Consider the following 20,396-nt stretch of genomic DNA (forward strand, 5'->3'; position numbering starts at 1 on the left):
AACAAACGCACAGTCAAAAACACAATTGAAAAATCTATGGACAGTCGTGGCCAAGTTTTGAGAATGACACAAATATTAATTTTCACAAAGTCTGCTGCCTCAGTTTGTATGATGGCAATTTGCATATACTCCAGAATGTTATGAAGAGTGATCAGATGAATTGTCCCAAAAGTCCCTCTTTGCCATGCAAATAAACTGAATCTGCGGGATCGGGGCACCACCAGTACAGAGCTTGCTCAGGAATGGCAGCAGGCAGGTGTGATTGCATCTGCACGCACAGTGAGGCGAAGACTTTTGGAGGATGGCATTGTGTCAAGAAGGACAGCATAGAAGCCACTTCTCTCCAGGAAAAACATCAGGGACAGACTGATATTCTGCAAACGGTACAGGGATTGGACTGCTGAGGACTGGGGTAAAGTTATTTTCTCTGATGAATCCCCTTTCCGGTTGGTTGGGGAATCTGGAAAAAAGATTGTCCGGAGAAGACAAGGTGAGCGCTACCATCAGTCCTGTGTCATGCCAACAGTAAAGCATGCTCAGACCATTCATGTGTGGGGTTGCTTCTTAGCCAAGGGAGTGGGCTCACTCACAATTTTGCCTAAGGACACAGCCATGAATAAAGAATGGTACCAACACATCCTCCGAGAGCAACTTTTCCCAACCATCCAGGAACAGTTTGGTGACGAACAATGCCTTTTCCAGCATGATGGAGCACCTTGCCATAAGTCAAAAGTGATAACTAAGTGGCTTGGGGAACAAAACATCGATATTTTGGTGTCCATGGCCAGGATACTCCCCAGACCTTAATCCCATTGAGAACTTGTGATCAATCCTCAAGAGGCAGGTGGACAAACAAAACCCCACAAATTCTGACAAACTCCAAGCATTGATTATGCAAGAATGGGCTGCCATCAGTCAGGATGTGGCCCAGAAGATAATTGACAGCATGCCAGGGCGGATTGCAGAGGTCTTGAAAAAGAAGGGTCAACACTGCAAATATTGACTCTTTGCATCAACTTCATGTAATTGTCAATAAACGCCTTTGACACTTATGAAATGCTTGTAATTATACTTCAGTATTCCAGAGTAACATCTGACAAAAACATCTAAAGACGCTGAAGCAGCAAACTTTGTGAAAATTAATAATTGTGTCATTCTCAAAACTTTTGGCCACGACTGTACAGTGTCTGCAAATGTAGTAAGATTAGGGAGGTAAGGCAATAAATAGGTCATAGTGGCGAACTAATTACATTTTAGCATTAACACTGGAGTGATAGATGTGTAGATGATGATGTGCACGTAGAGATAGTTGGGTGCAAAAGAGCAAAAATGTTTTAAATAAATAACAATATGGGGATGAGGTAGCTACGTGGGCTATTTACAGATGGGCTGTTTACAGGTGCAGTGATCGGTAAGCTTCTTTGACAGCTGATGCTTAAAGTTAGTGAGGGAGATATAAGTCTCCAGCTTCAGTGATTTTTTGCAATTTGTTCCAGTCATTGGCAGCAGAGAACTGGAAGGAAAGGTGGCCAAACATACCTGCTGGAGCACGTGCTATGGGTGGGTGTTGCTATGGAGACCAGTGAGCTGAGATAAGGCGGGGCTTTACCTAGCAAAGACTTATAGATGACCTGGAGCCAGTGGGTTTGGCGATGAATATCTAGCGAAGGCCAGCCAACGAGAGCATACAGGTCACAGTAGTGGGTAGTATATGGGGCTTTGGTGACGATGGCACTGTGATAGACTACATCCAATTTGCTGAGTGGAGTGTTGGAGGCTACTTTGTAAATTACATCGCCGAAGTCAAGAATCGGTAGGATAGTCAGTTTTACGAGGGTATGTTTGGCAACATGAGTGAAGGAGGCTTTGTTGCGAAAAAGGAAGCCGATTCTAGATTTAATTTTGGATTGGAGATGCTTAATGTGAGTCTGGAAGGAGAGTTTACAGTCTAACCACACACCTAGGTATTTGTAGTTGACCACATATTCTAAGTCAGAACCATCCAGTGTAGTGATGCTAGTCGGGCGGGTGTGGGTAGCAATCGGTTGAAGAGCATGCATTTAGTTTTACTAGCATTTAAGAGCAGTTGGAGGCCACGGAAGGAGTGTTGTATGGCATTGAAACTCGTTTGGAGGTTTGCTAGACGTTCCGCGAGCGGAACACCTGCTCCAATATCCAATGATAGGCGTGGCGCGAATTACAAATTCCTCAAAAATCCAAAAACTTCCATTTTTCAAACATATGACTATTTTACACCATTTTAAAGACAAGACTCTCCTTTATCTAACCACACTGTCCGATTTCAAAAAGGCTTTACAGCGAAAGCAAAACATTAGATTATGTCAGCAGAGTACCCAGCCAGAAATAATCAGACACCCATTTTTCAAGCTAGCATATAATGTCACAAAAACCAAAACCACAGCTAAATGCAGCACTAACCTTTGATGATCTTCATCAGATGACACTCCTAGGACATTATGTTATACAATACATGCATGTTTTGTTCAATCAAGTTCATATTTATATCAAAAACCAGCTTTTTACATTAGCATGTGACGTTCAGAACTAGCATTCCCACCGAACACTTCCGGTGAATTTACTAAATTACTCACGATAAACGTTCACAAAAAACATAACAATTATTTTAAGAATTATAGATACAGAACTCCTTTATGCAATCGCGGTGTCCGATTTTAAAAAAGCTTTTCGGTGAAAGCACATTTTGCAATATTCTGAGTAGATAGCCCGGCCATCATGGCTAGCTATTTTGATACCCACCAAGTTTGGTACTCACCAAACTCAGATTTACTATAAGAAAAATTGGATTACCTTTGCTGTTCTTCGTCAGAATGCACTCCCAGGACTTCTACTTCAATAACAAATGTTGGTTTGGTTCCAAATAATCCATAGTTATATCCAAATAGCGGCGTTTTGTTTGTGCGTTCAAGACACTATCCGAAGGGTAAAGAAGGGTCATGCGCCCTGCGCGTTTCGTGACAAAAAATGCAAAATATTCCATTACCGTACTTCGAAGCATGTCAAACGCTGTTTAAAATCAATTTTTATGCGATTTTTCTCGTAAAAAAGCGATAATATTCCGACCGGGAAACCCTGTTTTCGTTCAAAGACGAAAAAATAAAAACATGGAGTCGTCTCGTGCACGCGCCCCCAGTCTCATTGTTCTCAGATCGACCACTATCCAAATGCGCTACTGTTTTTCAGCCATGGCCTGCAAAGTCATCATTCAACGTTCTGGCACCTTCTGAGAGCGTTAGAAAATGTCAAGTTACAGCAGAGATCCCCTGTTTTGGATAGAGATGATCAAGAGAAGGACAACAAATAGTCAGAGAGGGCGCTTCCTGTTTGGAATCTTCTCAGGTTTTGGCCTGCCAAATTAGTTCTGTTATACTCACAGACACCATTCAAACAGTTTTAGAAACTTTGGAGTGTTTTCTATCCAAAGCTAATAATTATATGCATATTCTAGTTTCTGGGCAGGAGTAATAATCAGATTAAATCGGGTACGTTTTTTATCCGGCCGTGAAAATACTGCCCCCTATCCATAACAAGTTAACATAGTGTCCAAAGAAGGGCCAGATGTATACAGAATGGTGTCGTCTGCGTAGGTATATCTGTGTATTGGTGGATCAGAGAATCACCAGCAGCAAGAGAGACATCATTGAAATATACAGAGAAAAGAGTCGGCCCGAGAATTGAACCCTGTGACACCCCGATAGAGACTGCCAGAGGTCCGGACAACAGGCCGATTTGACACACTGAACTCTATCTGAGAAGTAGTTGGTGAACCAGGTGAGGCAGTCATTTGAGAAACAAAGGCTATTGAGTCTGCCGATAAGAATGCGGCGATTGACAGAGTCGAAAGCCTTGGCCAGATCGATGAAGACGGCTGCACAGCATTGTCTTTTATCGATGGCGGTTATGATATCATTTAGGACCTTCAGCGTGGCTGAGGTGCACCCGTGACCAGCTTGGAAACCAGATTGCGTAGTGGAGAAGGTACGGTGGGATTCAAAATGGTCGGTGATCTGTTTGTTAACTTGGCTTTTGAAGACTTTAGAAAGGCAGGGCAGGATGGATATAGGTCTGTAACGGTTTGGGTCTAGAGTATCTCCCCCTTTGAAGAGGGGGATGACCGCGGCAGCTTTCCAATCTTTAGGGATCTTAGGCGACATGAAAGAGAGGTTGAACAGGCTAGTAATAGGGGTTGCAACAATTTCTGTGGATAATTTTAGAAAGAGAGGGTCCAGATTGTCTAGCCCAGCTGATTTATAGTGGTCCAGATTTTGCAGCTCTTTCAGAACATCAGCTGTCTGGATTTGGGTGAAGGAGAAGTGGGGGGGGGGGGGGGGGAGTTGCTGCGGGAGGTGCAGAGCTGTTGGCCGGGGTAGGGGTAGCCAGGTGGAAAGCATGGCCAGTCGTAGAAAAATGCTAATTGAAATTCTCGATTATCGTAGATTTATCGGTGGTGACGATGTTTCCTAGCCTCAGTGCAGTGGGCAGCTGGGAGGAGGTGCTCTTATTCTCCATGGACTTTACAGTGTCCCAAAACGTTTTGGAATTAGTGTTACAGGATGCAAATTTCTGTTTGAAAAAGCTAGCCTTTGGTTTACTAACTGACTGTGTATATTGGTTCCCGACTTCCCTGAAAAGTAGCATATCGCGGGGGCTATTCGATGCTAATGCAGTACGCCACAGGATGTTTTTGTGCTGGTTGAGGGCAGTCAAGTCTGTTGTGAATCAAGGGCTATATCTGTTTAGTTCTAAAAAAAATTGAATGGGGCATTCTTATTTAAGATGGTGAGGAAAGCACTTTTAAAGAATAACCAGGCATCCTCTCCTGATGGGATGAGGTCAACTGTTTGGGCACAGACCTGGATAGTATGACAAAACTCTGCAGGCTCTCTGCAGTAGATTTCAACTCCGCCCCCTTTGGCAGTTCTATCTTCACTGAAAATGTAGTTGGGGATGGAAATTTCAGAATTTTTGGTGGCTTTCCTAAGCCAGGTTTCAGACATTGCTAGGACATCCGGGTTTGAGGAGTGTGCTAAAGCAGTGAATAAATCAAACTTAGGGAGGAGGCTTCTGATGTTAACATGATTGAAACCAAGGCTTTTACGGTTACAGAAGTCAACAAATGAGAGCGCCTGGGGAATAGGTATAGTACTGGGGGCTACAGGGCCTGGTTTAACCTCTACATCACCAGAGGAGGAGTAGGATAAGGGTACGACTTAAGGCTATAAGAACTGGTGGTCTAGTGTGTTGGGAACAGAGCAGATTTCTGGGCGAGGTAGAATAGATTCAGGGCATAATGTACAGACAAGGGTATGGTAAGATGTGAGTATAGTGGAGGTAAACCTAGGCATTGAGTGACGATGAGAGAGGTTGCATCTCTGGAGGCACCAGTTAAGCCAGGTGAGGTCCTCGCATGTCTGGGGGGCGGGACAAAAGAGCTATCTAAGGCATGTTGAGCGGGACTGGGGGCTCTACAGTGAAATTAAACAATAAGAACTAACAGCAGTAGACAAGGCATAGTGACATTTGAGAGAGGCATAAAGCAATCACAGGTGTTGATTGGGAGAGCTAAGACAACAATGGGTAAATGGTGATGAATGGGCAGAGAGGGTCAGTTAGGTACACACAGGACCTGAGTTCGAGGCTGGGGCCGACATATAAACAAATTGAGGTACCGTGTTAGTGAACAGTCCAGCAGGCATCAGCTAGATCAGCGGGACTCCGTGTCGACAATAAAGGGTCCAGGCCAATTGGCAAAACAGGTATTGTAAACCAAGAATTAGCTTGTATACTTCATTGGCTAGCCGGGAGATGGGCCTAGCTCGAGGCTAGCTCAAGGCTAACTGGTGCTTGCGTCTGGACAGAGGCGTTAGCCAACAATAGCCACTCGGTTGCAGCTAGCTAGCTGCAATGATACGGTGTAATGGTCCAGAGCTTGCGGCAGGAATCCAGTGATATGGTAGAGAAAAGTAGTCCGATATGCTCTGGGTTGATATTGCTCTGTGCAGACTGGCAGGTATTGACCGAGCTAAAGCTGGCTGGTGTCCGAGCTAAAGGTGAAGACCGCTAGCAGTGGCTAACAATGACTAATAGCTAGTAGCTAGTTAGCTGGCTAGCTTCTGATGGAGGTTCCAGTTATAAAGTATAAAAATAGCAGATCCGTACCACATTGGGTGAGGCGGGTTGCAGGAAAGTATATTTAGTTTGTAGATGGAAAGTGAGATTAATATATCAGGAAAAAAATGAAGAAACAGACTATTTACAGACTATTTACACGGGAAAAGACAAACACACGTCCAACTGCTACGCCATCTTGGAGAACAGGATAAACAAATAGATCTATTTATAGTGTGCCGGTTTCCATTCACTCTGTGTAAAATGTTTCTACTTGATTAGTGACTCTTCAATTACATTGCACTCCAATATCCTCTGTGTCTTTGGTTCATTTCTCACCTGTGGATAAGACTTTGGTCCTTTGGTCTCCACTGCTGGCACTCCGGCCTCTGAGAGGTTGGGGACTGTGAGGGGGAAGGCTGAATGCAAGAGTGGTAGCTGCAGGACTCTGAGGGGTTTTGGGGGGCTGTGTGTTAAGGGTGGTTGTACTGGGGGCCTGGGGGTGCTGCATGCCTGGACTGGCCCTTTTCTGGATGTCTTGGCTGAGGAGAGAGGTCTTTTGAGCCTGGGTATAGGGCTGTAGATGGCTGGGAGACAGGGGGCGCTCCTGCTCAGGTCTGTTGGTGTTAGCAGTGGGTTCCACTCCATTGTGGGATGGTGGAAGCTCTGATTCGGATAAGATGCTAGAATCAACCTAGGAACGTAGATATGCATTACATTTAATTAATTATTTATCTACACGTACAAACATTTCTTGTTTTATTCTAACAACATCCAAAGCAATATTATTTATAGCACAAGATACTAAACAATGGTATTGTTCAAACCAATGTATTAAAATCAGGGTTAAGCTTAATTCAATTCATATAATGAATTGATGCTCACTAAATTTACTTAAGATATAATTTAGACATTCTTACATGATTGCAATGGATACAGTATTAGCCTTGGGTTTAGATCCTGAATGATTTGGTTCCATACCTGGCTAGGGAGGGCCTGCTGCTCCTCAGTGGCAGCGGGTGAAGAGCGGGGGGGTTCTTTGTTTGGGGACCCTCCACCACAGGACGTGTGCAGGAACGATCGTACAGGAATGAGGTCCAAGTAAACCCTGTCTGCTGCGTCTTGCCCTGCACTGTCCACATCGCCATCTTGACCACACGGTCCAGTGCTGTCTTGACGACATTGACCACTGCTCTCCTGATCACCCAGAAGACCGCTCTCCTCTGCATCCTGTCATGGCAGAAACAGAGGTACACACAGCACTGAGATACTGCTTTTCCTGTCTCCCTACATAATTATGAGTGATGAGAGGTGTTTCAGACATAATTATGCACCATAGTTGCATTTTTTAAATTCTCGCACCGAGAGAGTTCAACCAGTGACGTCAGCGATTGACTGAGCCTACTGTCTGATCAAAAAATGAATGGAGTCATGTTTTGTAGCAATTATTGTGACCTTTGTGTTTCACCAATTGCACAATCATTCTAGCAGCGAGTAGATATGGTTATCCTTGTTCAATAGAGCCATTGGACTCAACGATGTTCCTGTCTGCCACAACATTGCAGGATATCTAGGTTGACAAATTTCACATGGCTTTGTAGACTACAGCCTGATGGGAGCCCTTCATCCTTCTACAATTGTGTTCCTACCCTCAAAGGCGGGCTAAACCGAGGCAGTACTAGTTTCTACAGGTTCACGGGAGCTATGTTACCGTGCACTGTTTATCCAAGATTATTAAATAATTACAATGGCTGATTCTGATGATTCATGAAGATTGACTGTTTGATTGATGAGAAGGGTGCTTGAGACGTTTTTGTTTTTTTCTGTAAAAAGCTCTCTTTTAACATGAGGCAGTGTTGTTCAGTACAGTATAGTTTTTTTTGATCCGGCCATAACAGGGCTTGCTAGGACCACTACAAGTCAAGCTAGGCAAGTTGAGCTAGCTAGTATGTATATAATGGAGTTTGGTCAAATGTTTTATATAATATTTTCTTTACAAGTCTATGACAAGTGACTAAATGATTCAAGCTGCATCAGAAAACACTCATGAGAACTTCAAATACTGCATAAATTTATTGTGATATTCATGAAATGTATTTGGAAGTAACTAGCTACAATATTACTGCTAAAACAAATGATGCAGGGAGTTGGTGCATCATTTCAACTTTCATTTGTTGGCAAGTAACCATGTTTCAATAAAACTGTAAATTAGTCTGTCAATATAGCAAATAAGTAGACATGGCGGGTATCCAATAAAAAGTTTATTTGCTCTGGAGAATGAGGTGAGTTTTCATAGCAATATGCAGGAACAGTTTTTCACAATTCCATCTATTTTGTGAAGTGCACCAGTTCATCCTGCAGCAAAACACCCCCACAACATGATGCTGCCACCCCCGTGCTTCACGGTTGGGATGGTGCTCTTGCAAGCCTCCCCCTTTTTCCTCCAAACATAACGATGGTCATCATGGCCAAACAGTTCTATTTTTGTTTTATCAGACCAGAGGACATTTCTCCAAAAAGTACAATCTTTGTCCCCATATGCTGTTGCAAACCATAGTCTGGCTTTTTTTATGGCGGTTTTGGAGCAGTGGCTTCTTCCTTGCTCAGTGGAATTTCAGGTTATGTCAATATAGGACTCGTTGTACTGTGGCTATAGATACTTTGTACCTGTTTCCTCCAGGATCTTCACAAGGTCCTTTGCTGTTGTTCTGGGATTGATTTGGACCTTTCGGCACCAAAGTATGTTCATCACTAGGAGACAGAACACGGCTCCTTCCTGAGCGGTATGACGGCTGCGTGGTCCCATGGTGTTTATACTTGCGCACTATTGTTTGTACAGATGAATTTGGTACCTTCAGGCATTTGGAAATTGCTGAGGTCTTGGCTGATTTCTTTTGATTTTCCCATGATGTCAAGCAAAGAGGAACTGAGTTTGAAGGTAGGCCTTGAAATACATCCACAGGTACACCTCCAATTGATTCAAATGATGTCAATTAACCTATCAGAAGCTTCTAAAGCCATGACATAACTTTCTGGAATTTTCCAAGCTGTTTAATAAAGGCACAGTCAACTTAGTGCATGTAAACTTCTGACCCACTGGAATTGTGATACAGTGAATTATAAGTGAAATAATCTGTCTGTAAACAATTGTTGGGAAAATGACTTGTGTCCTGCACAAAGTAGATGTCCTAACCGACTTGCCAAAACTTTAGTTTGTTAACAAGAAATTTGTGGAGTGGTTGAAAAACTAATTTTAATGACTCCAAGCTGTATGTAAACTTCCGACTTCAACTGTACGTACGTACACACACACACACACACCCCACCCTACCCCCACAAACAACCACAAGCTCAGATGTTCAACTGTTGTTCCATCCCCGAGCTCAACTCAAGAAAGGACTTGATGTGTGAATGCATACGCAGTTATAGCTGTTTGAGAAGGCATGCAAAATTTTGCAAGAATGGGGAGATTTGATTAACCAATGTCAAGTCCTAGCTGATGGAGCTCAGATACACCCCTTCCCCCAAAACACGCTGGTTGATATAAATGAAGCGCTGCTCTGGGATCAGCCTTCTCCATTCAAATCTTACCTTAACAATATAATTATTTCACAATACTGATGACGGATCAGCTCTTACAGTTACCTACCACCTACGGCTGCAAATATTGAAGCGGCTTATTCTATTGCTTACCCAATAAAAATGCACTGAATCACCGATTTGGCACATCATTGCGCACATGTTAGGCTACACATCATGAAATTAATTGAGACAAATTACAGCCTACAAGTAGCAAAATATTACCCATTATGCCTATTAAAACCTACCCTAACCAGAAACCATGGACAGATGGTAGCATTCGCACCAAACTGAAAGTGGGATCCACCACATTAAGCAATGGCAAGGTGACTGGTAATATGTCAGAATATAAACAATGTAGTTACTCACTCCGCAAGGCAATCAAACAAGCTAAACATCAGTATAGAGATAAAGTGGAGTCGCAATTCAACAGCTCAGACACGAGACGTATGTGGCAAGGACTACAGACGGAAAACCAGCTACATCGCGGACAACGAGGTGTTGCTTCTGGACAGGCTAAATACATTTTTTGCACGCTTTCAGGATAACACAGTGCCACCGACGCGGCCCACAACCAAGGACTTTGGGGTCTCCTTCTCCGTCGTAGACGTGAGTAAAACATTTAAACGTTATAACCCTAGCTAGGCTGCCGGTTCAGACGGCATCCCTTGGCCCTTTCTAAGAGCATGCTCAGACCAGCTGGCTGGTGTGTTTACAGGCATATTCAATCTTTCCCTATCTCTCTCTGCTGTCCCCACATGCTTCAAGAGGGCACCATTGTGCCTGTACCCAAGAAGGCAAAGGTAACTGAACTTAATGACTATCGCCCCGTAGCACTCACCTCTGTCATCATGAAGTGCTTTGAGAGACTAGTCAAGGATCATATCACTCTACCCTACCTGCCACCCTAGACCCACTTCAATTTGCTTACAGCCCGAATAGATCCACAGACAATGCAATCGCCGTCGCTCTGCCCTATCCCATCTGGACAAGAGGAATACCTATGTAAGAATGCTGTTTATTGACTATAGCTCAGCATTAAATACCATAGTACCCTCCAAGCTCATCATTAAGCTTGAGGCCCTGGGTCTGAACCCTGCCCTGTGCAACTGAGTCCTGGCCTTCCTGACCCCCCCCCCCCCCCCAGGTGGTGAAGGTATGAAACCACCTCCACTCCGCTGATCCTCAATACTGTGGCCCCACAAGGGTGCGTGCTCAGCCCCCTCCTGTACTCCTTGTTCACCCATGACTGCGTGGCCAAGCATGCCTCCAACTCAATAATCAAGTTTGCAGACGACACAACAGTAGTAGGCTTAAATACCAACGATGACGAGGCAACCTACAGGGAGGAAGTGAGGGCTCTGGGAGTGTGGTGCCTGGAAAACAACCTGTCAATCAACATCAACAAAACAAAGGAGATGATCATGGACTTCAGGAAAAAGCAGAGGGTGCACCCCCCTATCTACATTGACGGGACCACAGTGGAAAAGGTGGAAAGCTTCAAGTTTCTTGGCATACACATCACTGACAAACTGAAATGGACCACACACACTGACAGTGGGGTGAAGAAGGTGCAGCAGAGCCTCTTCAACCCCAGGAGGCTAAAGAAATGTGGCTTGTCACCTAAAACCCTCACACATTTTTACAGATGCACAATTGAAAGCATCCTGTTGGGCTGTATCATCGCCTGGTAGGGCAACTGCACCGCCCGCAAGGCTCTCCAGAGGGTGGTGCGGTCAGCCCAATGCATTACCGAGGGCAAACTACCCCCCCCCGACACCTACAGCACCCGATGTCACAGGAAGGCCATAAAGATCATCAAAGACATCAATCACCTAAGCCACTGCCTGTTCACCCCACTATAATCCAGAAGGCGAGGTCAGTACAGGTGCATCAAAGCTGGGACCGAGAGACTGAAAATCAGCTTCTATCTCAAGCTCATCAGACTCTTAAACAGCCATCACTAGCACATTAGAGGTTGCTGCCTATAGGCAAAGACTAGGAATCACTGGCCACTTTAAGGAATGGAACACTAGTCACTTAATGTTTACATATCTTGCATTACTCATCTCATATGTATATACTGAATTCTATACTATTCTACGGTATCTTAGTCACTTAATGTTTACATATCTGGCATTACTCATCTCATGTATATACAGTCGTGGCCAAAAGTTCTGAGAATGACACAAATATACATTTTCAAAGTCTGCTGCCTCAGTTTGTATGATGGCAATTTGCATATACTCCAGAATGTTATGAAGAGTGATTAAATAAATTGCAATTAATTGCAAAGTCCCTCTTTGCCATGCAAAAGAACTGAATCCCCAAAAAACATTTCCACTGCATTTCAGCCCTGCCTCAAAAGGACCAGCTGACATGTCAGTGATTCTCTCATTAACACAGGTGTGAGTGTTGACGAGGAAAAGGCTGGAGATCAACTTCAAAAGGAGGGTGGTGCTTGGAATCATTGTTCTTCCTCTGTCAAGCATGGTTACCTGCAAGGAAACACGTGCCGTCATCATTGCTTTGCACAAAAAGGGCTTCACAGGCAAGGATATTGCTGCCAGTAAGATTGCACCTAAATCAACCTTTTATCAGATCATCAATAACTTCAAGGAGAGCGGTTCAATTGTTGTGAAGAAGGCTTCAGGGCGCCCTAGAAAGTCCAGCAAGCGCCAGGACCGTCTCCTAAAGTTGATTCAGCTGCGGGATCGGGGCATCACCAGTACAGAGCTTGCTCAGGAATGGCAGCAGGCAGGTGTGAGTGCATCTGCACGTACAGTGAGGCAAAGACTTTTGGAGGATGGTCTTGTGTCAAGAAGGGCAGCAAAGAAGCCACTTCTCTCCAGGAAAAACATCAGGGACAGACTGATATTCTGCAAACGGTACAGGGATTGGACTGCTGAGGACTGGGGTAAAGTCATTTTCTCTGATGAATCCCCTTTCCGATTGTTTGGGGCATCCGGAAAAAAAGCTTATCCGGAGAAGACAAGGTGAGCGCTACCATCAGTCCTGCGTCATGCCAACAGTAAAGCACCCTGAGAACATTCATGTGTGGGGTTGCTTCTCAGCCAAGGGAGTGGGCTCACTCACAATTTTGCCTAAGAACACAGCCATGAATAAAGAATGGTACCAACACATCCTCCGAGAGCAACTTCTCCCAACCATCCAGGAACAGTTTGGTGACGAACAATGCCTTTCCCAGCATGATGGAGCACCTTGCTATAAGGCAAAAGTGATAACTAAGTGGCTCGGGGAACAAAACATCGATATTTTGGGTCCATGGCCAGGAAACTCGCCAGACCTTAATCCCATTGAGAACTTGTGGTCAATCCTCAAGAGGCGGGGGGACAAACAAATACCCACACATTCTGACAAACTCCAAGCATTGATTATGCAAGAATGGGCTGCCATCAGTCAGGATGTGACCCAGAAGTTAATTGACAGCATGCCAAGGCAGATTGCAGAGGTCTTGAAAAAGAAGGGTCAACACTGCAAATATTGACTCTTTGCATCAACGTTTGACAAGCCTTTGACACTTATGAAATGCTTGTAATTATACGTCAGTATTCCATAGTAACATCTGACAAAAATATCTAAAGACACTGAAGCAGCAAACTTGGTGGAAATTAATATTTGTGTCATTCTCAAAACTTTTGGCCACGACTGTACTGTTTTGTATACTATTCTACGGTATCTCGTTCACTTAATAATGCTTACATATCTTGCATTACTCATCTCATTTGTATATACTGTTTTTCTATACTATTCTAATGTATCTTAGTCCGTTCAGCTCTGACATCGTTTGTCCATATGTATATAGTCTTAATTCATTCCTACTTAAATTTGCATGTATATGTTGTGGAATTTGTTAGATGTTACTGCACTGTTGGAGGTATAAGCACAAACATTTCATTACACCCGCAATAACATCTGCTAATCACGCGTATGTGACCAATCAAATTTGATTTGATGCCACACACATATTCACCAAATCAAAGTTTGTCACGTGCGCCGAATACAACAGGTGTAGACCTTACAGTGAAATACTTCCTTACAGGCTCTAACCAATAATGCGAAAAAAAAGGTATGTGTGTGTAGGTAAGTAAAGAAATAAATAAAACAGTAAAAAGACATTTGAAAATAAGAGTAGCAAGGCTATATACAGACACCGGTTAGTCAGGCTTATTGAGGTAGTATGTACATGTGGATATGATTAAAGTGACTATGCATATATGATGAACAGAGTAGCAGTAGCGTAAAAAGAGGGGTTGGCGGGTGGTGGGACACAATGCAGATAGCCCGGTTAGCCAATGTGCGGGAGCACTGGTTGGTCGGCCCAATTGAGGTTGTGTGTACATGAATGTATAGTTAAAGTGACTATGCATATAAGCTAAACAGAGAGTAGCGGGGGGGGGGGGGGGGGGGCACACAATACAAATAGTCCGGATAACCATTTGGTTACCTGTTCAGGAGTCTTATGGCTTGGGGGTAAAAACTGTTGAGAAGCCTTTTTGTCCTAGACTTGGTACTCCAGTACTACCGCATGGCAAGCGGTAGAGAGAACAGTCTATGACTGGGGTGGCTGGGGTCTTTGACAATTTTCAGGGCCTTCCTCTGACACCGCCTGGTGTAGAGGTCCTGGATGGCAGGCAGCTTTGCCCCAGTGATGTACTGGGCCCTACGCACTGCACTCTGAAGTGCCTTGCGGTCGGAGGCCGAGCAATTGCCGTACCAGGCAGTGATGCAACTAGTCAGGATTCTCTCGATGTTGCAGCATACCACATACGCTGCTGCTACTGTCTATTATCTATTCTGTTGCCTAGTTACTTTACCCCTACCTATATGTACATAGCTACCTCAATTATCTCGTACCCCTGCACATCGACTCGGTACTGGTACTCCATGTATATAGCCATGTCACTTTTACTCGTTTTGCTATTCATTATTCACTGTTTATTTATTTTTCGTGTCACCATTTTTATTTGTTATATCATTATCTTAACTCTGCATTGTTGGAGAAAAGACTCGTAAGTAAGCATTTCACAATTAGTCTATACCTGTTTACTGGGGACAAATACAATTTCATTTGAGTTGTAAGCATACTAGGCATTCTATATTATACTACATCAGCCTAATTGAATATGGATGTTGTGTTGGCTGAATGACCCAGGCAGTGTCCTGAATGTTCTTCAGTTGGTGAACCTCATCTTGTGTTGGTCAATGGCAGCTGGTTTAGTAGCCATTGGCGCTGTGGCGATGTAGGCAGGGATGTTGGGGAGCTGTGACATTGGCTGCTTGTATACCACTGTCTTGTCCTTTCTTCGCTCCACAGCCAGGTGGACAAGTCTCTCCCTGAAGTTGTGGGTTCTGGGTTAGTATATTTTCTTCACCACCCACTGCTTCGCCCTCTTGCAATAGATTAGTTTGTAATGCAAGTCTCCTGGAAAGACATGAAGACAGATCATGAGGATGTGTAACCATAAAATAAACCATGTTCATCTGTAAACAAAAATAGGTACATTAGACTGGTACAGTGACTTGCAAAAGTATTCATGTTTTTCCTATTTTGTTGCATTACAACCTGTAATTTAAATTGATTTTTGTTTGGATTTCATGTAACGGACATACACAAAATAGTCCAAATTGGTGAAGTGAAATGTAAAAAATTACTTGTTTCAAAAATTTAAAAACGGAAAAGTGGTGCATGCATATGTATTCACCTCACCCCCTTTGCTATGAAGCCCCTAAATAAGATCTGGTGCAACCAATTACCTTCAGAAGTCACATAATTAGTTAAATAAAGTCCACCTGTGTGCAATCTAAGTGTCACATGATCTCAGTATCTATACACTTGTTCTGAAAGGCCCCAGAACCTGCAAAACCACTAAGCAAGGGGCACCACCAAGCAAGGGGCACCATGAAGACCAAGGAGCTCTCCAAACAGGTCAGAGACAAAGTTGTGGAGAAGTACAGATCAGGGTTGGGTTATAAAAAAATATTCTAAACTTTGAATATCCCATGGAGCACCATTAAATCCATTACTAAAAAATTGAAAGAATATGGCACCACAACAAACCTGCCAAGAGGGGGCCTCCCACCAAAATTCACAGACCAGGCAAGGAGGGCATTAATCAGAGAGGCAACAAAGAGACCAAAGATAACCCTGAAGGAGCTGCAAAGCTCCACTGAGGAGATTGGAGTATCTGTCCATAGGACCACTTTAAGCCGTACACTCCACAGAGCTGGGCTTTATAGAAGAGTGGACAGAAAAAAGCCATTGCTTAAAATAATAAGCAAACACGTTTTGTGTTTGCCAAAAAAAGGCATGGGGGTGACTCCCCAAACATATGGAAGAAGATACTCTGGTCAGATGAGACTTAAATGTAGGTTTTTGGCCATCAAGGAAAACACTATGTCTGGCGCAAACACAACACCTTCATCACCCCGAGAATACCATCCCCACAGTGAAGCATGGTGGTGGCAGCATCGTGCTGTGGGTATGTTTTTCGATTGGCAGAGACTGGGAAACTGGTCAGAATTGAAGGAATGATGGATGGCGCTAAATACAAGGAAATTGAGGGAAACCTGTTTCAGTCTTCCAGAGATTTGAGACTGGGACGGAGGTCCACCTTCCAGCAGGACAATGACCCTAAGCATACTGCTAAAGCAACACGCGAGTGGTTTAAGGGAAAACATTTAAAATGTTGGAATGGCCTAGTCAAAGCCCAGATCTCAATCCAATTGAGAATCTGTGGTATGACTTAAAGATTGCTGTACACCAGCGGAACCCATCCAACTTGAAGGAGCTGGAGCAGTTTTGCCTTGAAGAATGGGATAAAAATCCCAGTGGCTAGATGTGCCAAGCTTATAGAGACATACCCCAAGAGACTTTCAGCTGTAATTGCTGCAAAAGGTGGCTCAACAAAGTATTGACTTGGGGGGGGGAATAGGTATGCACGCTCAAGTTCTGTTTTTTTGTCTTATATCTTGTTTGTTTCACAATAAAAAATATTTTGCATCTTCAAAGTGGTAGGCATGTTGTGTAAATCAAATGATACAAACCTCCCAAAAATCTATTTTAATTCCAGGTTGTAACCCCAAGGGGGTGAATACTTTCGCGAGACACTGTTTTGTTATACACAGAGGCAATAATGAGCATTGAGATGGGCTGTTAGCAAAGGTGTGAAACTTTTGAGGGGGGCTTGACTTGTAGACAGTCTAGGCATGTATTGTTGTGTATGAGCACCTTCAGTTGTGCTGTTTAGTAGACGAGCACTGCCAACAATAGAGTGAATAGGCTAGAAGAGTATACTAACACCCCCTCTCCCCTATGCCAAAGAACTGACTGCAAGTGTGTGAAAAGTTTGAGGAGCACCTGGCTTGTTTATTGGTGATTTTGTATTCTCAAGAGGGGATTTTGCTTTCATAAATACCTTTGGCTGTCTTGGCTTGTTTGCATCCCACATTCTCATTATGCTTTCCACTCTTTGTGTCCACGTTTTCATTCACAGGAGCCCAAAATGCACCCGCTTTGGGGAGTACTTTAGGAGAGCACTGGAATGCCTCCAGATGGCCTGTGTGTTTATAAAAAAAACAGAGTAGACAAAGTATTTTGGCTTTTCTGATTGAAAATGTTTAAATGTTATGCTGTTATTGATGACTACAGTTTTCCAATGCTTGTCCAACACAATTGCAGAGGCCAAACACAACTGAGGTCAGGGTGTTGACAGTGGACTTCTTCCAAACAAACATATATTTGCTTTTAGATATGATCAGTACAGGACATGCACCAGTACAAGTGCTAGTTGTCTCCTAGACCAATGCATATCGATCAGATTTGGGGTGAGATTTGATTGTGTGTTTTGGATCATTGTCTTGCTGCATGACCCAGCTGCGATTCAGCTTCAGCTCAGACTGATGGCCTGACATTCTCCTGTAAAATTCTCTGATACAGAGCAGAATTCATTGTTCCATCTATTAATGCAAGTCGTCCTGAGGCAGCAAAGCATCCCCAAACCACCACACTATCACCACCATGCTTGGCTCTTGGTATGAGGTTCTTACTGTGGAAAGCAGTGTTTGATTTTCGGCAAACATAATGGGACCCATCTTGTTCAAGGTTGGGTTCTGCAGTGCTAATCTTTAACTGTATGCGACACATCAAGCTCTTGTTGGATGTCAGAGAAGAGATCCCTCATCTTGCGTATAGATGGGTAACGGTCGGTTGTGACCACATCCACTGTGAGACCCATGTTGTCCAACAGCTTTGTCAGAGCTCGCTTGAAGCCAATTACTACCTCAAATCGCAACAGAACTGGGTGCCTCCGTGACCTATAACGGGCAAAAGTAACACAGAATTACAGCCAGTCACTAGGTGTGATAACACAACATGCCATTGACCATCATACTGTAAACTGTATTCATTGTACTGTACCTGTATTAGTTCACTCTGCACAATCTCACTGTCATCGGTAAGAGGTGGTGTATTTGGCGCTATAGCAAGAGAGTAGAGAATAGTACTTTATTGATCCCAACTTGGGAAATTGTTGTATGACTTATCACCATAAAAATGACAAAGACAAGACCCATATCAATGAAAACACGTGATAAAAAACACATACTAACACACAATGCACTGCATGTTAAATAGCAATGCAAATATAGTGCTGTAGCCCAGACTGTCGCTGCGTGCATCACCAGACAGCTGTGCTCCAACACCATCCATGAACAGTCTTGCCAAAATAGTGTTCCTTCCTTCCCCATACTCTGCATTTACGACTGGAAACAGGTAGGTATTCTGAATCGGATAGTAGGTGGTGCTGCCAAACAGCTTCAGGTTCATGGTCTGAGCCCAGTCCTGCAGCTTGGTGTAAGTGCCTCCTGAAAACATCACAGATGCAGCTGTGAGAAGATGAACCTCTGCCATTTCCACAGGAGGTCCATGTCCCTGTGTGTCTGCCATTACAGTCCCAATTCACCTTCATCATAGCCCCAACATATGAAATGGCTGTAGAGATGATTGGCTATCCACATGTCTGGCAGAACTTCATGAGCTCCATAACCTTGGACTCAAAGAGTACACACTTTGGCTCTTGCCAGTCCCATGCAGTCTTTTCTTCTTCTTCTGAGTCAGAGGATGTTGAGTTTGTTCCTGACTGAAAGCTTTCATCCAATGGGTCTACAGGATCTGTACTACTAAAGCTGGTGTCAAGGTCTTTATCAGCAGCAGCAAGATTAATATGTAGGACACACACACACTAGTCAGTGATTAGCCAACATTTTACTACTTTATACCCATCAATACACACTCAGAACAATGAACTTATATCCTCCTATCCCCCTCATGTCAATAGATCATGTATACTAACCTTCATACACAATACCCACCCCCAAAAGACACCAGTCAGTCACCCCACACCATCTCCTCCATACTAATAGCTCTATTTTTCGTTCAATTTAGACTTCAAGCTTTGCATAAACAATCAACTAAGCCTCCATAATACAGAGAAAACTACAGTAGAAGTTGTAGCCTACGTATAAAACACACCAACTATGATAAGACAGACCATGTTAATGCCTAGCTCTAGTCATTTATTTGGTCATAATGGAAAGATTGAGCAAAGGTGACTTACACTACTAGTTCCTGGTGCTGAGCTTGATGTTGATGTGCTGCAGATGTTGATGGGATTGGACTCTGTAAATAGAACACATAGGCCAGTCACATTGGCCTCTGCGGAAGTTAGCTAGTTAACGGTTAGATACGGTCCGGTAGGCTGTAGTTAACGTATCTTAACATAGCTAACGTTAAATTGCAAAGTTACAAATCACATTTCCAGATAGCAGCTGGCTAATTACATTGATTCGCGTTGGAATGGCTAGCCAGCGTATTATAACATCTTGCTAGCTAGATTTTTTTTTTTTTTTTATAAACAAATATAGTTTCCTAGCTAGTTAGCTACATTACCTCTGCTCGACTTCTTTTCTGCGCTGATGTTGGGTGATCGGATGCCTTCTTCTTTGAAGTGAAGAGAAAAATCGACGGAATAGCTTCACTTTAACATTCGACGACCTGGCAACCCCATCAGTTGAAACTTCATGTCCATTTCGAAATCCTCTGACTGAAAGTGCTGGCTACAAACACGGAGATTTGGATATTTCTCCACACGAGTATTCACATCATGGGCAGGGTTCTTTATTGCCGCCAGCCACTGTCGTCGGCTCCGAGGAATATCTCCTGTAAAGTCTAGTCATGTTGTGGTGCTCAGTATCTGAATGTGCAAACTACAAGCAAGCACAGGCTACTGGAGTCAAATTTGATCGGTTACCTGCTTATTGTCGACACACACACACAACAAAAATTGTTATATATGATGTTCTATGAACGAGTGGCTGGGACAGTGAATAACGTTTGCTACCTGTTGACGCCCATTCTCAACTGGATCCACCTAGACAGAGGCGATACTATGTCCTGAAATTGCTATGAACTCTGGATATTGTGGTTCGCTTACAACCAGGAAATTTTTATTTTATTATATATATATATATATATATATAAAAACGCAACATGTAAAGTGTTGGTCCCATGTTTCATGAGCTGAAATAAAAGATCCCAGATATGTTCCATACGCACAAAAAACTTAATTCTCTCAAATGTTGTGCACAAA

General features: G+C 43.5%; 1 protein-coding gene and 1 long non-coding RNA gene across 4 annotated transcripts in view; both read right to left on the minus strand.

Annotated features, from left to right (window-relative positions):
• afap1l2 (actin filament associated protein 1-like 2) overlaps positions 1–20,396 on the minus strand; it is a 150,505-nt gene that overhangs the window by 11,792 nt on the left and 118,317 nt on the right. For both annotated transcript variants that reach the window (XM_029714016.1, XM_029714024.1), the window contains exons 14-15: positions 7,129–7,377; positions 6,487–6,841 (exon numbers count right to left, since the gene is read on the minus strand). In XM_029714016.1, coding sequence (XP_029569876.1) covers positions 6,487–6,841; positions 7,129–7,377 — 604 coding nt within the window. The remainder of the gene's footprint in view (positions 1–6,486; positions 6,842–7,128; positions 7,378–20,396) is intronic.
• On the minus strand, positions 14,693–20,199 carry LOC115162583 (uncharacterized). 2 transcript variants are annotated; one of them, XR_003869581.1, is made up of 5 exons: positions 19,697–20,199; positions 19,365–19,426; positions 18,167–18,225; positions 17,166–18,063; positions 14,693–15,172 (listed from the first exon to the last, which is right to left on the minus strand). It is a non-coding gene; the product is annotated as an uncharacterized LOC115162583 (long non-coding RNA). The 2 variants fall into 2 exon arrangements; XR_003869583.1 differs by having other exon boundaries at positions 19,365–19,462.

The sequence above is a fragment of the Salmo trutta genome, chromosome 2, assembly GCF_901001165.1.
Source record: "Salmo trutta chromosome 2, fSalTru1.1, whole genome shotgun sequence".
NCBI lineage: Eukaryota > Metazoa > Chordata > Actinopteri > Salmoniformes > Salmonidae > Salmo > Salmo trutta.